This window comes from Dermacentor silvarum, chromosome 7 (assembly GCF_013339745.2).
Source record: "Dermacentor silvarum isolate Dsil-2018 chromosome 7, BIME_Dsil_1.4, whole genome shotgun sequence".
In the NCBI taxonomy this organism is placed as follows: domain Eukaryota; kingdom Metazoa; phylum Arthropoda; class Arachnida; order Ixodida; family Ixodidae; genus Dermacentor; species Dermacentor silvarum.
Window position 1 is genome coordinate 155,018,656 of NC_051160.1, and position 18,654 is coordinate 155,037,309.

The following is an 18,654-nucleotide window of genomic DNA, read 5'->3' on the forward strand; positions in this document are numbered from 1 at the left end:
CCTCTCAGTGATGGCTTTTTCTTTGCCCCGGAGTTGGAGAAAAAAAATAAAACTAAAAAGGGGCAAACCCGCACCACCAAAGAGGTATGGCAGGTATAAGACCAATAGGAAATAAATGAAAAGCGGTTACAGAAGCAACCCAAACAGAGATTTAAAGAAAGCCAATTAAAAGAGAAAAAGAATGGTCTCGGAGACAAAGCAGTCGATTATGAAAGGCGAAGTGCCGGCGCTCAGTGATTACATGGTAAAAAGGCAGAACGCAGAAAACAAAACAAGCTCCTGGAGAGAGAAAGAGAGAAAAAAAAGAAAAAAAATTCCCCGGCAGTGATCCACGGAAACCGCCCGACCCCATTTATTAAGACACATGAAATGCCACGCGTGGGGCAGCGTCTTGCTGATGCCAGGAACCGCAGGAGGCGGCCAGTTGATGGTGGGCAGCTCTGCGGCATACGGGTGGCTGCAGGACTAAATAGAAAAAGAAGAGAAAAACAGGAAAAAGGGAAAGACCAAGAGAGAAACGCAAGAAATATGACAGACAGGAAAGGAAAACACAGGAAGAGGGTAGAAAGGGGGAACAGTAAACGATGACGATGACGCATGCAGCTTGAGGCATCGGCCACGGGGTTCCCCCGCCATAGTTGGCATAAACAGTGGCGATGGCCAGAAACAGCCATGCAAAAGTAATATGTGAAAATATGAAGATGACAGTGAAAGAAAAAAAATTAAAAGGCGTCAGGCAAGACAACTGGGGCGGGAGGTGAGGTGGGGACTGACCGCGCTATAAGAATGGAAAGGCGAATAAGCAATGCGCGGGTTTTCCTCGAGCGCAGTAAAAGTGGGTAAGTAGGTGGGGTGATGGAAGCAACCCGAACCGCACCACGCAATTCAGCAACAATCTGTGCGGTGTTAGGAGAAGCCAGCAAGTAGTGGGATATGTCCTCACACTGCGTCCCACACGCGCACAGATTGTTGGCGTGCAGACGGAAACGGAATAAGTAGGGCACAAAATGCCCGTGACCCGTGAGGAGATGCACCAGCGAGCGGTGAGGAGGACACCACTCAGGAATATCGTGAACGCTGGGGAGCCATTGATACAGGGATGTGCCGGCGCCCTCGCGTTGCCAGACGCCATGCCACACATTCCGGGACAAGCGATGGAACGGGCCCGGACCGAACGTACTGACATACGAACTTCCCGCAAAAGACCCGTGGTGGCTGCTGAAGAAGCAGCGGAATCCGCGAGCTCGTTTCCGAGGACGCCGCGGTGACCCGGGACGTGGTACAAGTAGACATGGCGCCCGGCAACGCTCTGCGACGTTAACGCGCGCTTGCAGTAGACAACACGAGCGTCAACGTCACGGATGTTTGAGAGGGCAAGAAGTAAAGAAAGGCAATCTGTGTATATGTGCACCGGCGTGGATGTTTGCAGCGTGGTGAGGTAATGAAGCGCCTCAGTGAAGGCGACTACCTCCGCGCTGTAGGCGCCTGACGCGTTTATAACCTTGAATTTGCGGACAGCGCATAGACGACCACGTGGGTTAAAAGCCACGAAAGCGGCGCCCGCAGACACGCGCGTATATGAACCGTCCGTGAACACGTGGTACGCAGGTGTGGCACACACACGTGAGGCCTGTTGGGGCGTTAATCGGTAGAACCGGAATCGGCACAGCTCCCGCGGATGGCGCGACCACGGGTCGAACGGGCGTTCCAAGTTGCGGGGGTCGAACGACTCGTTGGCGAAATGAGTCACCTGGCGCAACACGAATAATGAGAATTCGGCATTGAGGCGATCCAGCTCCAACGGGAGTGGTGGGCAGTTGGCCAGGATATGCAATGCCGACGTACGAGTTGTGTGGAAGGCGCCCGTCAACGCCACCAGAAGCGAGCGCTGAACCGACTGCACACGGGCGGTGAGGTGCGAGGTTGGGAAAGCGGGCCACCACACCGGCGATGCGTATGCAACAGCAGGAAGCAGAACCTGTCTATAGAGGCGTCGTAAAAGGACGGGACGTAGCCTGTAATGCAGACGTACGAAACTCAGCAATCGAGTAACCAATACCTCGGCTTTAGTCTTGATAAAGTCAACATGGGCGTGAAAATTAAGCTTATCATCAAAGACCACGCCGAGAAGTTTAATGTGATCTTGATGTTTTAGAAAAGCGCCGTCTAGACGAATAGACGGACGCCTCTTGGAAGTGCCAATATGCCCATTGTTGAAGAAGACAAAGATTTTGACTGACTAATTTTGACCTTGTTTTGCCGGGCCTAATTGCAAATCAAGGATAAGACAGATTCTGCCAGACCCTGCAGCTGCAGGCGCGAGGTGCCAGACAGCAGCACAATGGTGTCGTCCGCGTACGCCTGTAAGTGCACGCCGTCCGGCATGGGAAGGCTGAGCAGGGAGTGGACGATCAAATTCCACAGTAAGGGGCTGATGGGGGAGCCCTGTGGACTGCCGATCGTCGGGCTAGCCGATACCTCACCCGCGCGCGCCCGGAACACCACCCGCCGTCCCGAGAGGAAAGAGCACAAGAGGTGGTATAAGTTGGCCGGACAGCGGTGTCTGCGCAAAAAGAACAGCACCGCTGCGTGCCACACGCTATCGAAAGCGCCCTGAAAATCGACGGAGATCAGAACGGCGGGCGTTTTTGATGCATTGAGCGAGAGCAGGCGCTGCTTCAGGACGTACAGGGCGAGAGGGGCACTCCGGGCATGTGTAAAGCCAAATTGGGAATCGTGAAGGAGGTGATTAGAATTTAGAAAAAAGTAAAGCCGGGAATTTAGTAATCGTTCCAGTACTTTGCCGAATAAGGAGTTCATCACGATAGGACGGTAAGCAGAGGGTAAATGAGGCGGCCGGCCAGGTTTGGGAATGAAAAATAATGCGTCCCTCTTTCCAGGACGTAGGAAAGTGTCCCAGGCGGAGGGCCGCATTAAACAAAAGAAGAAAAAATGAAGGGTGAATACGAAACAGATTTCGAACGAACATGCCGGTGAGCCCGTCCAACCCCGACGCCGAACGTAAGTTGCCCTGAAACAGCGCATGCTCGATCTCCGGGAGCGTAAATGCGTGATCGTCAGGCACGGGAGGGTAATCAGAGCACGCGAGCGCGCGAAGTCGTGCGTGGAAGGGGGTATCGTAACTCGGGTCATCCGTCGCGAGGAGTAATTTCGCTCGGGCGTGGGAAGAAGGCGGCTGGCGTAAGCGATGACACGGTCGTGGCCCTGTTGACGTTGAGCGAGGACAGCGCCGATGCCATAACCACTCGCGTCAGTTCGTACTTCAGTGGGCGCAGAAGGGTCAAAGTGTGACAGAATCGGGGAGGTTGTAAGCCGCTCGATCAGGGTTGAGAAGGCTTGCTCCTGCAGTGGTGCCCAAGAGAAAGAGGCATCTTTCTTAAGAAGGTCAGTGAGAGGGCGAGCGATGTCGGCAAATTGCTTCACAAATCGCCGGAAATAAGATCATAAGCCCAGAAAACTACGGACATCGTTTGTTGAACAAGGTACAGGAAAATGGCGCACAGCGTGGACTTTCTGTGGATCAGGTTGGATTCCGGCGGCGTTTACGAGATGGCCGAGCAGGGTAATTTCACGGCGACCGAAATGGCACTTGGAGGAGTTTAGCTGAAGGCCAGCCCTGCGAAACACGGAGAGTATGGTCGTGAGGCGCCTCAGGTGGCTCTCAAAGTTCGACGAAAACACAATCACATCGTCGAGGTAACAGAGGCATGTAGACCACTTCAAGCCGCGCAGCAGAGAGTCCATCATGCGCTCGAATGTAGCTGGCGCATTTCATAATCCAAAGGGCATGACTTTAAATTGGTACAGACCGTCGGGTGTGACGAAGGCGGTTTTCTCACGGTCCATCTCGTCGACGCTAATCTGCCAATAGCCCGAGCGGAGGTCAATTGATGAAAAGTATTGGGATCCGTGAAGGCAGTCAAGAGCGTCGTCAATGCGAGGCAGGGGGTAAACATCCTTCTTTGTTATCTTGTTGAGGTGACGGTAGTCAACGCAGAAGCGCCACGAGTTGTCTTTTTTCTTTACTAGGAGAACCGGTGATGCCCACGGGCTACTCGAAGGTTCAATGATGTCCTTGTCCATCATCTTGTCGACCTCTTTCTGGTTTATGACCCGTTCTGTTGCGGAGACACGATATGGCCGCCTATGAATGGGCCTATCAACACCGTCACCGGTGTTGATGCGATGCGTGACAACAGATGTCTGACCAAGTGGACGGTCGTCCAAATCAAAGATATCCCGATAAGATGACAGGAGGTGACGAAGAGCTGTTGTTTGCTCGGAAGGAAGGTCAGGGGCGATCATCTTACAAACATCGTCCGCAGGCGTCGAGCACGAAGGAATGGGTGACAAAGGTGCGTTGGTACTCAGGAAGGATTCGGAGGCCAAAGAAGAAATCTCAAATTCTTCCAAATGAGTGATAAGTGCGACGGCAATACCGTGTGGCAGCACATGCGTCGAAAATCCAAAATTGAGGATGGGCACCCGAGCGCAGTTTTCGAGGATCCGGATTAAGGTGCTCGGTAGGGCAATATTTCGTGATAAAACCACGTCAGTAAGCGGGGACACGACGTACTCGCCATCAGGTACGGGAGGACAGGGCGTCAGGAGGACATTGGTAGCCGCCTGTGGAGACAGCCTTGCAAACTCAGCAGAACATAAGCGGGGTGAAGCACAAGTTGTTGCGTCTGCGTCGGAAGGAAGCGGCAGATCCAGCTGTACAACACCTGCGGAGCAGTCAATTTGGGCAGAGTGTTTCTAAAGGAAGTCGAGGCCGAGAATTAGGTCGTGTGGACAGTGCTCAAGGACGATAAATAAAACAACGCTATAATGGCCCGCAATGGTCACACGTGCTGTGCACATTCCAAGAACAGGTGAAGTACTCCCATCGGCGACTCGCACAGTGCACGGTACGGCGGGCATCAGAACCTTTTTGAGCCTTCGGCGGAGAGCAGCGCTCATAACTGAAAGCTGCGCTCCTGTGTCAACGAGAGGTGTAACAGGAACACCATCAACTTCAATGTCCAGTAGGTTTCCACGTGTAGGCAGGGTCAACAGAGGATTTGTGGGCCGGGTCGGAGTTGCAGCTTCACCTCCGGGAGCTGCACCGCCCAGTTTCCCGAAGGGAAGCGACCGGTTGCAGATGGGGACGAAGAGCGGTGAACGAGAGGCGAACGGGACCGACGGCCTTGCGGAGACGGGGAGCGGTTGGATATTGGTGGAGCACTGTCGGCGTTGATGTTCCTAGGCGACGTGTAGGGCGAGAAAGTGCGATTGTCCGGTACTTGGCGGTAGTGACTCGGAGACGACCACCAAGGAGACGATGACCAGCGGTTACGGCAATGAGGGGTAATGTGTCCAATACCGGAACAATGAACAATTAAAACAGATGGGTCTGTCATCCGCTCTGCGCCAGTCAGCGGGGTTGCGGCGGAGTGGCAGAAAGCTTTGCGTCTGGGAGCGAGCGGCCGGAGAAATCTGGTAGGTGTTCGTATGGCGGACCGAGCAGAGAGATGGAATGCCCAAACTCGCTATTTCCTCCCGAACGACCGCTTGTATAAGCGAGATAGCGGGCACACTTTCCCGACAGTCGGAACGAATTGGAGCCGGAGCCATAGCCTCAAGCTCACTGCGAACGATACGCGTTACATCTTCTGATCCTGTCGGCTGAACGAACCGCGGCGGGTCTTCGCACGAAGATGTCGCGGCGGTATTGGGCAGTCTGTCAAAATGTCGAGGGACGCGACGGCCTTTCGCTTGTTCGAAGCGCCGGCACTCCTTTATAATTGCATCCACAGTGGCACAATCCTTACACATCAGGAGATTGAAGGCGTCGTCTGCAATACCATTTAGTATGTGACCAATCTTGTCCGCCTCGGTCATGGTGTTATCAGCCTTGCGGCAGAGAGCCAGCACATCCTGTATCTACACGACATAGGATTCTGTGGACGTCTGAACGCGGCATGCAAGTTCTTTTTTTGCTGCCAACTGACGACCGACAGGTCTGCCAAACAGGTCTCGCATTTTTTCTTTGCAGACTTCCCAGCTTGTTAGGTCAGCTTCATGCGTATCGTACCATTGCTTCGAAGTTCCTTTCAGATAAAACATGAAGTTTGCTAGCATCATTGTTGGATCCCACCTGTTGTTGTCGCACACTCGTTCGTACATCGCAAGCCAGTCCTCGACGTCGGCGTTGTCCGTGCCACAAAATGTCCCCGGGTCCCGCAGATGAGTGAGGATGACCGTTGGCGTGGACTGCTGAGGCGTTGCTGGTTATGTCGGTTGATCTGCCATTGTGGCGGCAGGTAGATGACGTCGGCTGCGAAGTTCCGTGATTGTACCCAGCACCTCCACCAAAATGTTGCAGGAAGAAAGCAGGCCCACGAGTGTAGAAGAATGTATATTTACAAGCGAAGAAATATGGCGTTCAGGCAACGCCCAGAGTCTTCGTCTTCCTCTCGTTCGCGTCACCTTCTTCTTTCCCTTCACCGTAACAATATTAATAAAAAATTATGCGAAGGTGAGTACTGCAGCAAAAGACTACGTAATTTTGTTTTCCTCACTAATTTTATCCACCCTTGAATCAATCAGACGTTCCAGACCACCTTTTGCTGCAATTCCGCTAAAGCAGTACATGCATTAACGTACCGCATTGGCCGGCCACCTAGTTTCTTGAGAATGGCATCAAACTTCTTTCACGATATGCTTAACGCGTTGGGCAGCGACAGAATCTGACTGTCTGTGACAGAGTAGGCGACCGAACACACAGCACGCGCTGATTAGACAAACACGATATTACAGCGCAGGCACCGTAGCTGAAGGTCAAATCCCGCAGTTCATTGTCGAGAAAGGGCCCACAAATTGTTGTGAGTGCGCCATGAGAACGGAACAGTAACGGCGAGGAACCAACGCCGTACACGCACGTATACACACTGATGACTAGCAGACGACGCCAGGGGCAATCCATACTGAGCGTGGTTACGACTACTCAGCTAGATTTCGCAGGGAATAGTGCCTGGAACATTCCGTGTATACTGGTCAAAAAACCTGCAGACTCGCTTTTCAAAAACTCAAGCAGAGCAGGACGGCCGACAGCTTCATGCTACCTTCACGTAGTGAGCGAGCGCGCCTCTGACGTCACACGCGAGAGGGCGCCACTCATAGATCGCGGGGCGAATAGCAGTTGAACCACAGTTGAACCAAACATCAGACTGGAAATGAATGGGCTCGGGACGAACTGGTGGGCTAGTTGGTTGTGTATTTCTATTTGTTCACAGCCCACAATAAATTTATAGGGACGGACAGCGTAGTATTGGGACCGACAGATTTCGTGTTAAACTGTGCTCTTGGAGGCCAGTTCATGCGGGTGTGTAACCATAACGGCCCCTTCGCTCTCAGTTACAAACGATGATAACCAGAAAATATCTGGACAACCATGCCGTATCATCATCACCATCAGCCTATATTTAATGTCCACTGCGGGACGAAGGCCTCTCCCTGCGATTTCCAATTACCCCTGTCTTGCGCTAACTGCTCCCAAATTGCGCCTGCAAATTTCCTAACTTCATCACCCCACCTAGTTTTATGCCATCCTCGACTGCGCTTCCCTTCTCTTGGTATCCATTCTGTAACTCTAATGGTCCACCGGTTATCCATTCTACGCATTATAAGGCCTGCCCAGCTTCATTTTTCCCTCTTAATGTCAACTAGAATATCGGCTTTCCCCCTTTTGATCTCTGATTCACACCGCTCTCTTCCTGTATCTTGACGTTAGACCTAACATTTTCCGTTCCATCGCTCTTTGTGCAGTCCTTAAATTGTTCTCGAGCATCTTCGTTAACCTCCAAGTTTCTACCCCATATGCCATTTATGACTCCTTTAACCCTTTTACGTCAGTCATGAGTTGTCACTTTTACGTACTGCCTGGTGTTCTACCACAATGCTTCTGGTTTGAAATTATGTAGTTTAACGCCTTGAAACTGCAGAATGGATTATGACATATGAGGGATGCCGTAGAGTGGCACTCCGGATCAATTTATGCAACCTGTGGTTTTTTTTAACATGCACCAAAATCCAAGTACACGAGCGTTTTCGCACTTCGCCTCTGTCGAAATGCGGCCATCGCGGCCAGAAACCGGGGTCGCGACGTCATGCCGTGGCCTCAGAGATCACGGCGGCGAAGGTACGTGCGCGATTTCGGAGGCCCCCGCTCGTGGTCAGCAGCATAACACCATAGCCACTGAGCCACCGCGGTGGTTTCCTGTCTCTTTACGCACTGTCGTAAACAATCTTTAATAGCATCTTTGTGCTCAATAACTCTGTTCACCCCTGAATGCATCCGACAAATCAGTGTAGAGAATAACAACGTGATATAGCAACTTTACAGAATGAGGACAGTATCCTTTCGTTCACTGTGACTCTTCCACGCTGTTTTTCGGTGTGAATTTTTTTTATTAAACCCCCGTAACTTCCAAATATTGTGCATCAAGAGCCAATTCAATCCCGTTAGCAAATAACTGCGACGAAAGCAACCTGTAACCTCAGAATTTGAGCCTGAGAATATCGCCTTGAGTCACTAGTTAAAATAAACTATCGATAAATATTCTAACACTGTGTCACAATATGAAATATTATCACACGTGACAATAAGTCATAGCTGCATAATTTAAAGATTTAAAATTGCTAAGCACTTCAATTAAATATAGTCATAGCGATCGGGTGATGCATTTCACATTTTCGGGCAAGCCTTCACCATATTTTCCAAAAAAAAAACATCCGCGTATTGTGAGTGGAACATCTTGCGTTTTTTTATAAAAATATTTTATTCCTCCGCTCAAAGCAACAAGGTAGCCATCACTACGAACATTACGAGAACGGAAAAAACATTATTCCACCATTACTGACAGAACGCTTCACGTGGCACGGCCCGTCAAACATGGCTTCAGCTCATATGTAGTGGTCGTATGTAGCGATATTAAGCGAACTAAAGATAAATCAAGCCACACTGTGTATGCAGAGGATACAATTTACCATAAGCCTAATGTCCGTGTTTCTAATGCGAATATTGGGCACGGCGAAACGGCTGCGACCATGCCGCTGACCAAGAAATTTGTTCTCGCTATGCAGGTTTTTCTGCTGGCGATCGCCGGTACAACTTCACGCGACGTGGTTCGAGGACACTTCGAGATCAACGCAAATCTCGACACATGGCTGCAATCAAGATCATCACTCAAGCAAGGTGCGTTGGACAAACCCCTTCAAGATATACGCATGTCCGTGACGTCATGCGCCACGGACAGTATAAAGCCACGACCACAGGATTTCTTCACTAGTGGGTACGGCGAAACGGCTGCGACCATGCCGCTGACCAAGAAATTTGTTCTCGCTATGCAGGTTTTTCTGCTGGCGATCGCCGGTACAACTTCACGCGACGTGGTTCGAGGACACTTCGAGATCAACGCAAATCTCGACACATGGCTGCAATCAAGATCATCACTCAAGCAAAGTGCGTTGGACACACTCCTTCAAGATATACGCATGTCCGTGACGTCATGCGCCACGGACAGTATAAAGCCACGACCACAGGATTTCTTCACTAGTGGGTACGGCGAAACTGCTGCGACCATGCCGTTGAACAAGAAATTTGTTCTCGCTATGCAGGTTTTTCTGCTGGCGATCGCCGGTACAACTTCACGCGACGTGGTTCGAGGACACTTCGAGATCAACGCAAATCTCGACACATGGCTGCAATCAAGATCATCACTCAAGCAAGGTGCGTTGGACAAACCCCTTCAAGATATACGCATGTCCGTGACGTCATGCGCCACGGACAGTATAAAGCCACGACCACAGGATTTCTTCACTAGTGGGTACGGCGAAACGGCTGCGACCATGCCGCTGACCAAGAAATTTGTTCTCGCTATGCAGGTTTTTCTGCTGGCGATCGCCGGTACAACTTCACGCGACGTGGTTCGAGGACACTTCGAGATCAACGCAAATCTCGACACATGGCTGCAATCAAGATCATCACTCAAGCAAGGTGCGTTGGACAAACCCCTTCAAGATATACGCATGTCCGTGACGTCATGCGCCACGGACAGTGTAAAGCCACGACCACAGGATTTCTTCACTAGTGGACAGGGCGAAGCGGCTGCGACCATGCCGCTGACCAATAAATTTGTTCTTGTTATGCAGATTTTTCTGCTGGCGGTCGCCGTACAACAACTTCACGCGACATGGGTCGAGGACACTTCGAGATGAACGCAAATCTCGACGCATGGCCGCAATCAAGATCATCACTCAAGCAAGGCACGTTGGACACACCCCTTCAAGATATACGCATGTCCGTGACGTCATGCGCCACGGACAGTGTAAAGCCACGACCACAGGATTTCTTCACTAGTGGACAGGGCGAAGCGGCTGCGACCATGCCGCTGACCAATAAATTTGTTCTTGTTATGCAGATTTTTCTGCTGGCGGTCGCCGTACAACAACTTCACGCGACATGGGTCGAGGACACTTCGAGATGAACGCAAATCTCGACGCATGGCCGCAATCAAGATCATCACTCAAGCAAGGCACGTTGGACACACCCCTTCAAGATATACGCATGTCCGTGACGTCATGCGCCACGGACAGTGTAAAGCCACGACCACAGGATTTCTTCACTAGTGGACAGGGCGAAGCGGCTGCGACCATGCCGCTGACCAATAAATTTGTTCTTGTTATGCAGATTTTTCTGCTGGCGGTCGCCGTACAACAACTTCACGCGACATGGGTCGAGGACACTTCGAGATGAACGCAAATCTCGACGCATGGCCGCAATCAAGATCATCACTCAAGCAAGGCACGTTGGACACACCCCTTCAAGATATACGCATGTCCGTGACGTCATGCGCCACGGACAGTGTAAAGCCACGACCACAGGATTTCTTCACTAGTGGACAGGGCGAAGCGGCTGCGACCATGCCGCTGACCAATAAATTTGTTCTTGTTATGCAGATTTTTCTGCTGGCGGTCGCCGTACAACAACTTCACGCGACATGGGTCGAGGACACTTCGAGATGAACGCAAATCTCGACGCATGGCCGCAATCAAGATCATCACTCAAGCAAGGCACGTTGGACACACCCCTTCAAGATATACGCATGTCCGTGACGTCATGCGCCACGGACAGTGTAAAGCCACGACCACAGGATTTCTTCACTAGTGGACAGGGCGAAGCGGCTGCGACCATGCCGCTGACCAATAAATTTGTTCTTGTTATGCAGATTTTTCTGCTGGCGGTCGCCGTACAACAACTTCACGCGACATGGGTCGAGGACACTTCGAGATGAACGCAAATCTCGACGCATGGCCGCAATCAAGATCATCACTCAAGCAAGGCACGTTGGACACACCCCTTCAAGATATACGCATGTCCGTGACGTCATGCGCCACGGACAGTGTAAAGCCACGACCACAGGATTTCTTCACTAGTGGACAGGGCGAAGCGGCTGCGACCATGCCGCTGACCAATAAATTTGTTCTTGTTATGCAGATTTTTCTGCTGGCGGTCGCCGTACAACAACTTCACGCGACATGGGTCGAGGACACTTCGAGATGAACGCAAATCTCGACGCATGGCCGCAATCAAGATCATCACTCAAGCAAGGCACGTTGGACACACCCCTTCAAGATATACGCATGTCCGTGACGTCATGCGCCACGGACAGTGTAAAGCCACGACCACAGGATTTCTTCACTAGTGGACAGGGCGAAGCGGCTGCGACCATGCCGCTGACCAATAAATTTGTTCTTGTTATGCAGATTTTTCTGCTGGCGGTCGCCGTACAACAACTTCACGCGACATGGGTCGAGGACACTTCGAGATGAACGCAAATCTCGACGCATGGCCGCAATCAAGATCATCACTCAAGCAAGGCACGTTGGACACACCCCTTCAAGATATACGCATGTCCGTGACGTCATGCGCCACGGACAGTGTAAAGCCACGACCACAGGATTTCTTCACTAGTGGACAGGGCGAAGCGGCTGCGACCATGCCGCTGACCAATAAATTTGTTCTTGTTATGCAGATTTTTCTGCTGGCGGTCGCCGTACAACAACTCCACGCGACATGGGTCGAGGACACTTCGAGATCAACGCAAATCTCGACACATGGCTGCAATCAAGATCATCACTCAAGCAAGGTGCGTTGGACACACCCCTTCAAGATATACGCATGTCCGTGACGTCATGCGCCACGGACAGTATAAAGCCACGACCACAGGATTTCTTCACTAGTGGTACGGCGAAACTGCTGCGACCATGCCGCTGACCAAGAAATTTGTTCTCGCTATGCAGGTTTTTCTGCTGGCGATCGCCGGTACAACTTCACGCGACGTGGTTCGAGGACACTTCGAGATCAACGCAAATCTCGACACATGGCTGCAATCAAGATCATCACTCAAGCAAGTGCGTTGGACACACCCTTCAAGATATACGCATGTCCGTGACGTCATGCGCCACGGACAGTATAAAGCCACGACCACAGGATTTCTTCACTAGTGGGTACGGCGAAACTGCTGCGACCATGCCGTTGACCAAGAAATTTGTTCTCGCTATGCAGGTTTTTCTGCTGGCGATCGCCGGTACAACTTCACGCGACGTGGTTCGAGGACACTTCGAGATCAACGCAAATCTCGACACATGGCTGCAATCAAGATCATCACTCAAGCAAGGTGCGTTGGACACACCCCTTCAAGATATACGCATGTCCGTGACGTCATGCGCCACGGACAGTATAAAGCCACGACCACAGGATTTCTTCACTAGTGGGTACGGCGAAACTGCTGCGACCATGCCGTTGACCAAGAAATTTGTTCTCGCTATGCAGGTTTTTCTGCTGGCGATCGCCGGTACAACTTCACGCGACGTGGTTCGAGGACACTTCGAGATCAACGCAAATCTCGACACATGGCTGCAATCAAGATCATCACTCAAGCAAGGTGCGTTGGACACACCCTTCAAGATATACGCATGTCCGTGACGTCATGCGCCACGGACAGTATAAAGCCACGACCACAGGATTTCTTCACTAGTGGGTACGGCGAAACTGCTGCGACCATGCCGCTGACCAAGAAATTTGTTCTCGCTATGCAGGTTTTTCTGCTGGCGATCGCCGGTACAACTTCACGCGACGTGGTTCGAGGACACTTCGAGATCAACGCAAATCTCGACACATGGCTGCAATCAAGATCATCACTCAAGCAAGGTGCGTTGGACAAACCCCTTCAAGATATACGCATGTCCGTGACGTCATGCGCCACGGACAGTATAAAGCCACGACCACAGGATTTCTTCACTAGTGGGTACGGCGAAACTGCTGCGACCATGCCGTTGAACAAGAAATTTGTTCTCGCTATGCAGGTTTTTCTGCTGGCGATCGCCGGTACAACTTCACGCGACGTGGTTCGAGGACACTTCGAGATCAACGCAAATCTCGACACATGGCTGCAATCAAGATCATCACTCAAGCAAGGTGCGTTGGACACACCCCTTCAAGATATACGCATGTCCGTGACGTCATGCGCCACGGACAGTATAAAGCCACGACCACAGGATTTCTTCACTAGTGGTACGGCGAAACTGCTGCGACCATGCCGCTGACCAAGAAATTTGTTCTCGCTATGCAGGTTTTTCTGCTGGCGATCGCCGGTACAACTTCACGCGACGTGGTTCGAGGACACTTCGAGATCAACGCAAATCTCGACACATGGCTGCAATCAAGATCATCACTCAAGCAAGTGCGTTGGACACACCCCTTCAAGATATACGCATGTCCGTGACGTCATGCGCCACGGACAGTATAAAGCCACGACCACAGGATTTCTTCACTAGTGGTACGGCGAAACGGCTGCGACCATGCCGCTGACCAATAAATTTGTTCTCGCTATGCAGATTTTTCTGCTGGCGATCGCCGGTACAACTTCACGCGACGTGGTTCGAGGACACTTCGAGATCAACGCAAATCTCGACACATGGCTGCAATCAAGATCATCACTCAAGCAAAGTGCGTTGGACACACTCCTTCAAGATATACGCATGTCCGTGACGTCATGCGCCACGGACAGTATAAAGCCACGACCACAGGATTTCTTCACTAGTGGGTACGGCGAAACTGCTGCGACCATGCCGTTGAACAAGAAATTTGTTCTCGCTATGCAGGTTTTTCTGCTGGCGATCGCCGGTACAACTTCACGCGACGTGGTTCGAGGACACTTCGAGATCAACGCAAATCTCGACACATGGCTGCAATCAAGATCATCACTCAAGCAAAGTGCGTTGGACACACTCCTTCAAGATATACGCATGTCCGTGACGTCATGCGCCACGGACAGTATAAAGCCACGACCACAGGATTTCTTCACTAGTGGGTACGGCGAAACTGCTGCGACCATGCCGTTGACCAAGAAATTTGTTCTCGCTATGCAGGTTTTTCTGCTGGCGATCGCCGGTACAACTTCACGCGACGTGGTTCGAGGACACTTCGAGATCAACGCAAATCTCGACACATGGCTGCAATCAAGATCATCACTCAAGCAAGGTGCGTTGGACAAACCCCTTCAAGATATACGCATGTCCGTGACGTCATGCGCCACGGACAGTATAAAGCCACGACCACAGGATTTCTTCACTAGTGGACAGGGCGAAGCGGCTGCGACCATGCCGCTGACCAATAAATTTGTTCTTGTTATGCAGATTTTTCTGCTGGCGGTCGCCGTACAACAACTTCACGCGACATGGGTCGAGGACACTTCGAGATGAACGCAAATCTCGACGCATGGCCGCAATCAAGATCATCACTCAAGCAAGGCACGTTGGACACACCCCTTCAAGATATACGCATGTCCGTGACGTCATGCGCCACGGACAGTGTAAAGCCACGACCACAGGATTTCTTCACTAGTGGACAGGGCGAAGCGGCTGCGACCATGCCGCTGACCAATAAATTTGTTCTTGTTATGCAGATTTTTCTGCTGGCGGTCGCCGTACAACAACTTCACGCGACATGGGTCGAGGACACTTCGAGATGAACGCAAATCTCGACGCATGGCCGCAATCAAGATCATCACTCAAGCAAGGCACGTTGGACACACCCCTTCAAGATATACGCATGTCCGTGACGTCATGCGCCACGGACAGTATAAAGCCACGACCACAGGATTTCTTCACTAGTGGGCACGGCGAAACGGCTGCGACCATGCCGTTGACCAAGAAATTTGTTCTCGCTATGCAGGTTTTTCTGCTGGCGATCGCCGGTACAACTTCACGCGACGTGGTTCGAGGACACTTCGAGATCAACGCAAATCTCGACACATGGCTGCAATCAAGATCATCACTCAAGCAAGTGCGTTGGACACACTCCTTCAAGATATACGCATGTCCGTGACGTCATGCGCCACGGACAGTATAAAGCCACGACCACAGGATTTCTTCACTAGTGGGTACGGCGAAACTGCTGCGACCATGCCGTTGACCAAGAAATTTGTTCTCGCTATGCAGGTTTTTCTGCTGGCGATCGCCGGTACAACTTCACGCGACGTGGTTCGAGGACACTTCGAGATCAACGCAAATCTCGACACATGGCTGCAATCAAGATCATCACTCAAGCAAAGTGCGTTGGACACACCCCTTCAAGATATACGCATGTCCGTGACGTCATGCGCCACGGACAGTGTAAAGCCACGACCACAGGATTTCTTCACTAGTGGACAGGGCGAAGCGGCTGCGACCATGCCGCTGACCAATAAATTTGTTCTTGTTATGCAGATTTTTCTGCTGGCGGTCGCCGTACAACAACTTCACGCGACATGGGTCGAGGACACTTCGAGATGAACGCAAATCTCGACGCATGGCCGCAATCAAGATCATCACTCAAGCAAGGCACGTTGGACACACCCCTTCAAGATATACGCATGTCCGTGACGTCATGCGCCACGGACAGTGTAAAGCCACGACCACAGGATTTCTTCACTAGTGGACAGGGCGAAGCGGCTGCGACCATGCCGCTGACCAATAAATTTGTTCTTGTTATGCAGATTTTTCTGCTGGCGGTCGCCGTACAACAACTTCACGCGACATGGGTCGAGGACACTTCGAGATGAACGCAAATCTCGACGCATGGCCGCAATCAAGATCATCACTCAAGCAAGTGCGTTGGACACACCCCTTCAAGATATACGCATGTCCGTGACGTCATGCGCCACGGACAGTATAAAGCCACGACCACAGGATTTCTTCACTAGTGGTACGGCGAAACTGCTGCGACCATGCCGCTGACCAAGAAATTTGTTCTCGCTATGCAGGTTTTTCTGCTGGCGATCGCCGGTACAACTTCACGCGACGTGGTTCGAGGACACTTCGAGATCAACGCAAATCTCGACACATGGCCTGCAATCAAGATCATCACTCAAGCAAAGTGCGTTGGACACACCCCTTCAAGATATACGCATGTCCGTGACGTCATGCGCCACGGACAGTATAAAGCCACGACCACAGGATTTCTTCACTAGTGGGCACGGCGAAACGGCTGCGACCATGCCGCTGACCAAGAAATTTGTTCTCGCTATGCAGGTTTTTCTGCTGGCGATCGCCGGTACAACAACTTCACGCGACGTGGGTCGAGGACACTTCGAGATCAACGCAAATCTCGACGCATGGCCGCAATCAAGATCATCATTCAAGCAATGCACGTTGGACACACCCCTTCAAGATATACTGACCATTTTGGTAAGATATACGCATGTCCGTGACGTCATGCGCCACGGACAGTGTAAAGCCACGACCACAGGATTTCTTCACTAGTGGACAGGCGAAGCGGCTGCGACCATGCCGCTGACCAATAAATTTGTTCTTGTTATGCAGATTTTTCTGCTGGCGGTCGCCGTACAACAACTTCACGCGACATGGGTCGAGGACACTTCGAGATGAACGCAAATCTCGACGCATGGCCGCAATCAAGATCATCACTCAAGCAAGGCACGTTGGACACACCCCTTCAAGATATACGCATGTCCGTGACGTCATGCGCCACGGACAGTGTAAAGCCACGACCACAGGATTTCTTCACTAGTGGACAGGCGAAAGCGGCTGCGACCATGCCGCTGACCAATAAATTTGTTCTTGTTATGCAGATTTTTCTGCTGGCGGTCGCCGTACAACAACTTCACGCGACGTGGTTCGAGGACACTTCGAGATCAACGCAAATCTCGACACATGGCTGCAATCAAGATCATCACTCAAGCAAGGTGCGTTGGACAAACCCCTTCAAGATATACGCATGTCCGTGACGTCATGCGCCACGGACAGTATAAAGCCACGACCACAGGATTTTTTCTCTAGTGGGTACGGCGAAACTGCTGCTACCATGCCGCTGACCAAGAAATTTGTTCTCGCTATGCAGGTTTTTCTGCTGGCGATCGCCGGTACAACTTCACGCGGCGTGGTTCGAGGACACTTCGAGATCAACGCAAATCTCGACACATGGCTGCAATCAAGATCATCACTCAAGCAAAGTGCGTTGGACACACTCCTTCAAGATATACGCATGTCCGTGACGTCATGCGCCACGGACAGTATAAAGCCACGACCACAGGATTTCTTCACTAGTGGGTACGGCGAAACGGCTGCGACCATGCCGCTGACCAAGAAATTTGTTCTCGCTATGCAGGTTTTTCTGCTGGCGATCGCCGGTACAACTTCACGCGACGTGGTTCGAGGACACTTCGAGATCAACGCAAATCTCGACACATGGCTGCAATCAAGATCATCACTCAAGCAAGGTGCGTTGGACACACTCCTTCAAGATATACGCATGTCCGTGACGTCATGCGCCACGGACAGTATAAAGCCACGACCACAGGATTTCTTCACTAGTGGGTACGGCGAAACTGCTGCGACCATGCCGTTGACCAAGAAATTTGTTCTCGCTATGCAGGTTTTTCTGCTGGCGATCGCCGGTACAACTTCACGCGACGTGGTTCGAGGACACTTCGAGATCAACGCAAATCTCGACACATGGCTGCAATCAAGATCATCACTCAAGCAAGGTGCGTTGGACACACCCCTTCAAGATATACGCATGTCCGTGACGTCATGCGCCACGGACAGTATAAAGCCACGACCACAGGATTTCTTCACTAGTGGTACGGCGAAACTGCTGCGACCATGCCGTTGACCAAGAAATTTGTTCTCGCTATGCAGGTTTTTCTGCTGGCGATCGCCGGTACAACTTCACGCGACGTGGTTCGAGGACACTTCGAGATCAACGCAAATCTCGACACATGGCTGCAATCAAGATCATCACTCAAGCAAGGTGCGTTGGACAAACCCCTTCAAGATATACGCATGTCCGTGACGTCATGCGCCACGGACAGTATAAAGCCACGACCACAGGATTTCTTCACTAGTGGGTACGGCGAAACTGCTGCGACCATGCCGTTGACCAAGAAATTTGTTCTCGCTATGCAGGTTTTTCTGCTGGCGATCGCCGGTACAACTTCACGCGACGTGGTTCGAGGACACTTCGAGATCAACGCAAATCTCGACACATGGCTGCAATCAAGATCATCACTCAAGCAAGGTGCGTTG

At 51.5% G+C, this 18,654-nt stretch overlaps 1 protein-coding gene across 1 annotated transcript in view; it reads right to left on the reverse strand.

Moving 5' to 3' along the window:
- The window catches only part of LOC125947236 (uncharacterized), a 136,587-nt gene extending 134,202 nt beyond the window's left edge, over positions 1–2,385 (reverse strand). Inside the window, exons 1-2 of the mRNA XM_049671647.1 lie at positions 2,299–2,385; positions 1,624–1,897 (exon numbers count right to left, since the gene is read on the reverse strand). Of these exons, the coding sequence (XP_049527604.1) occupies positions 1,624–1,897; positions 2,299–2,385 (361 nt within the window). The remainder of the gene's footprint in view (positions 1–1,623; positions 1,898–2,298) is intronic.
- Between the last annotated feature and the right edge of the window lie 16,269 nt (positions 2,386–18,654).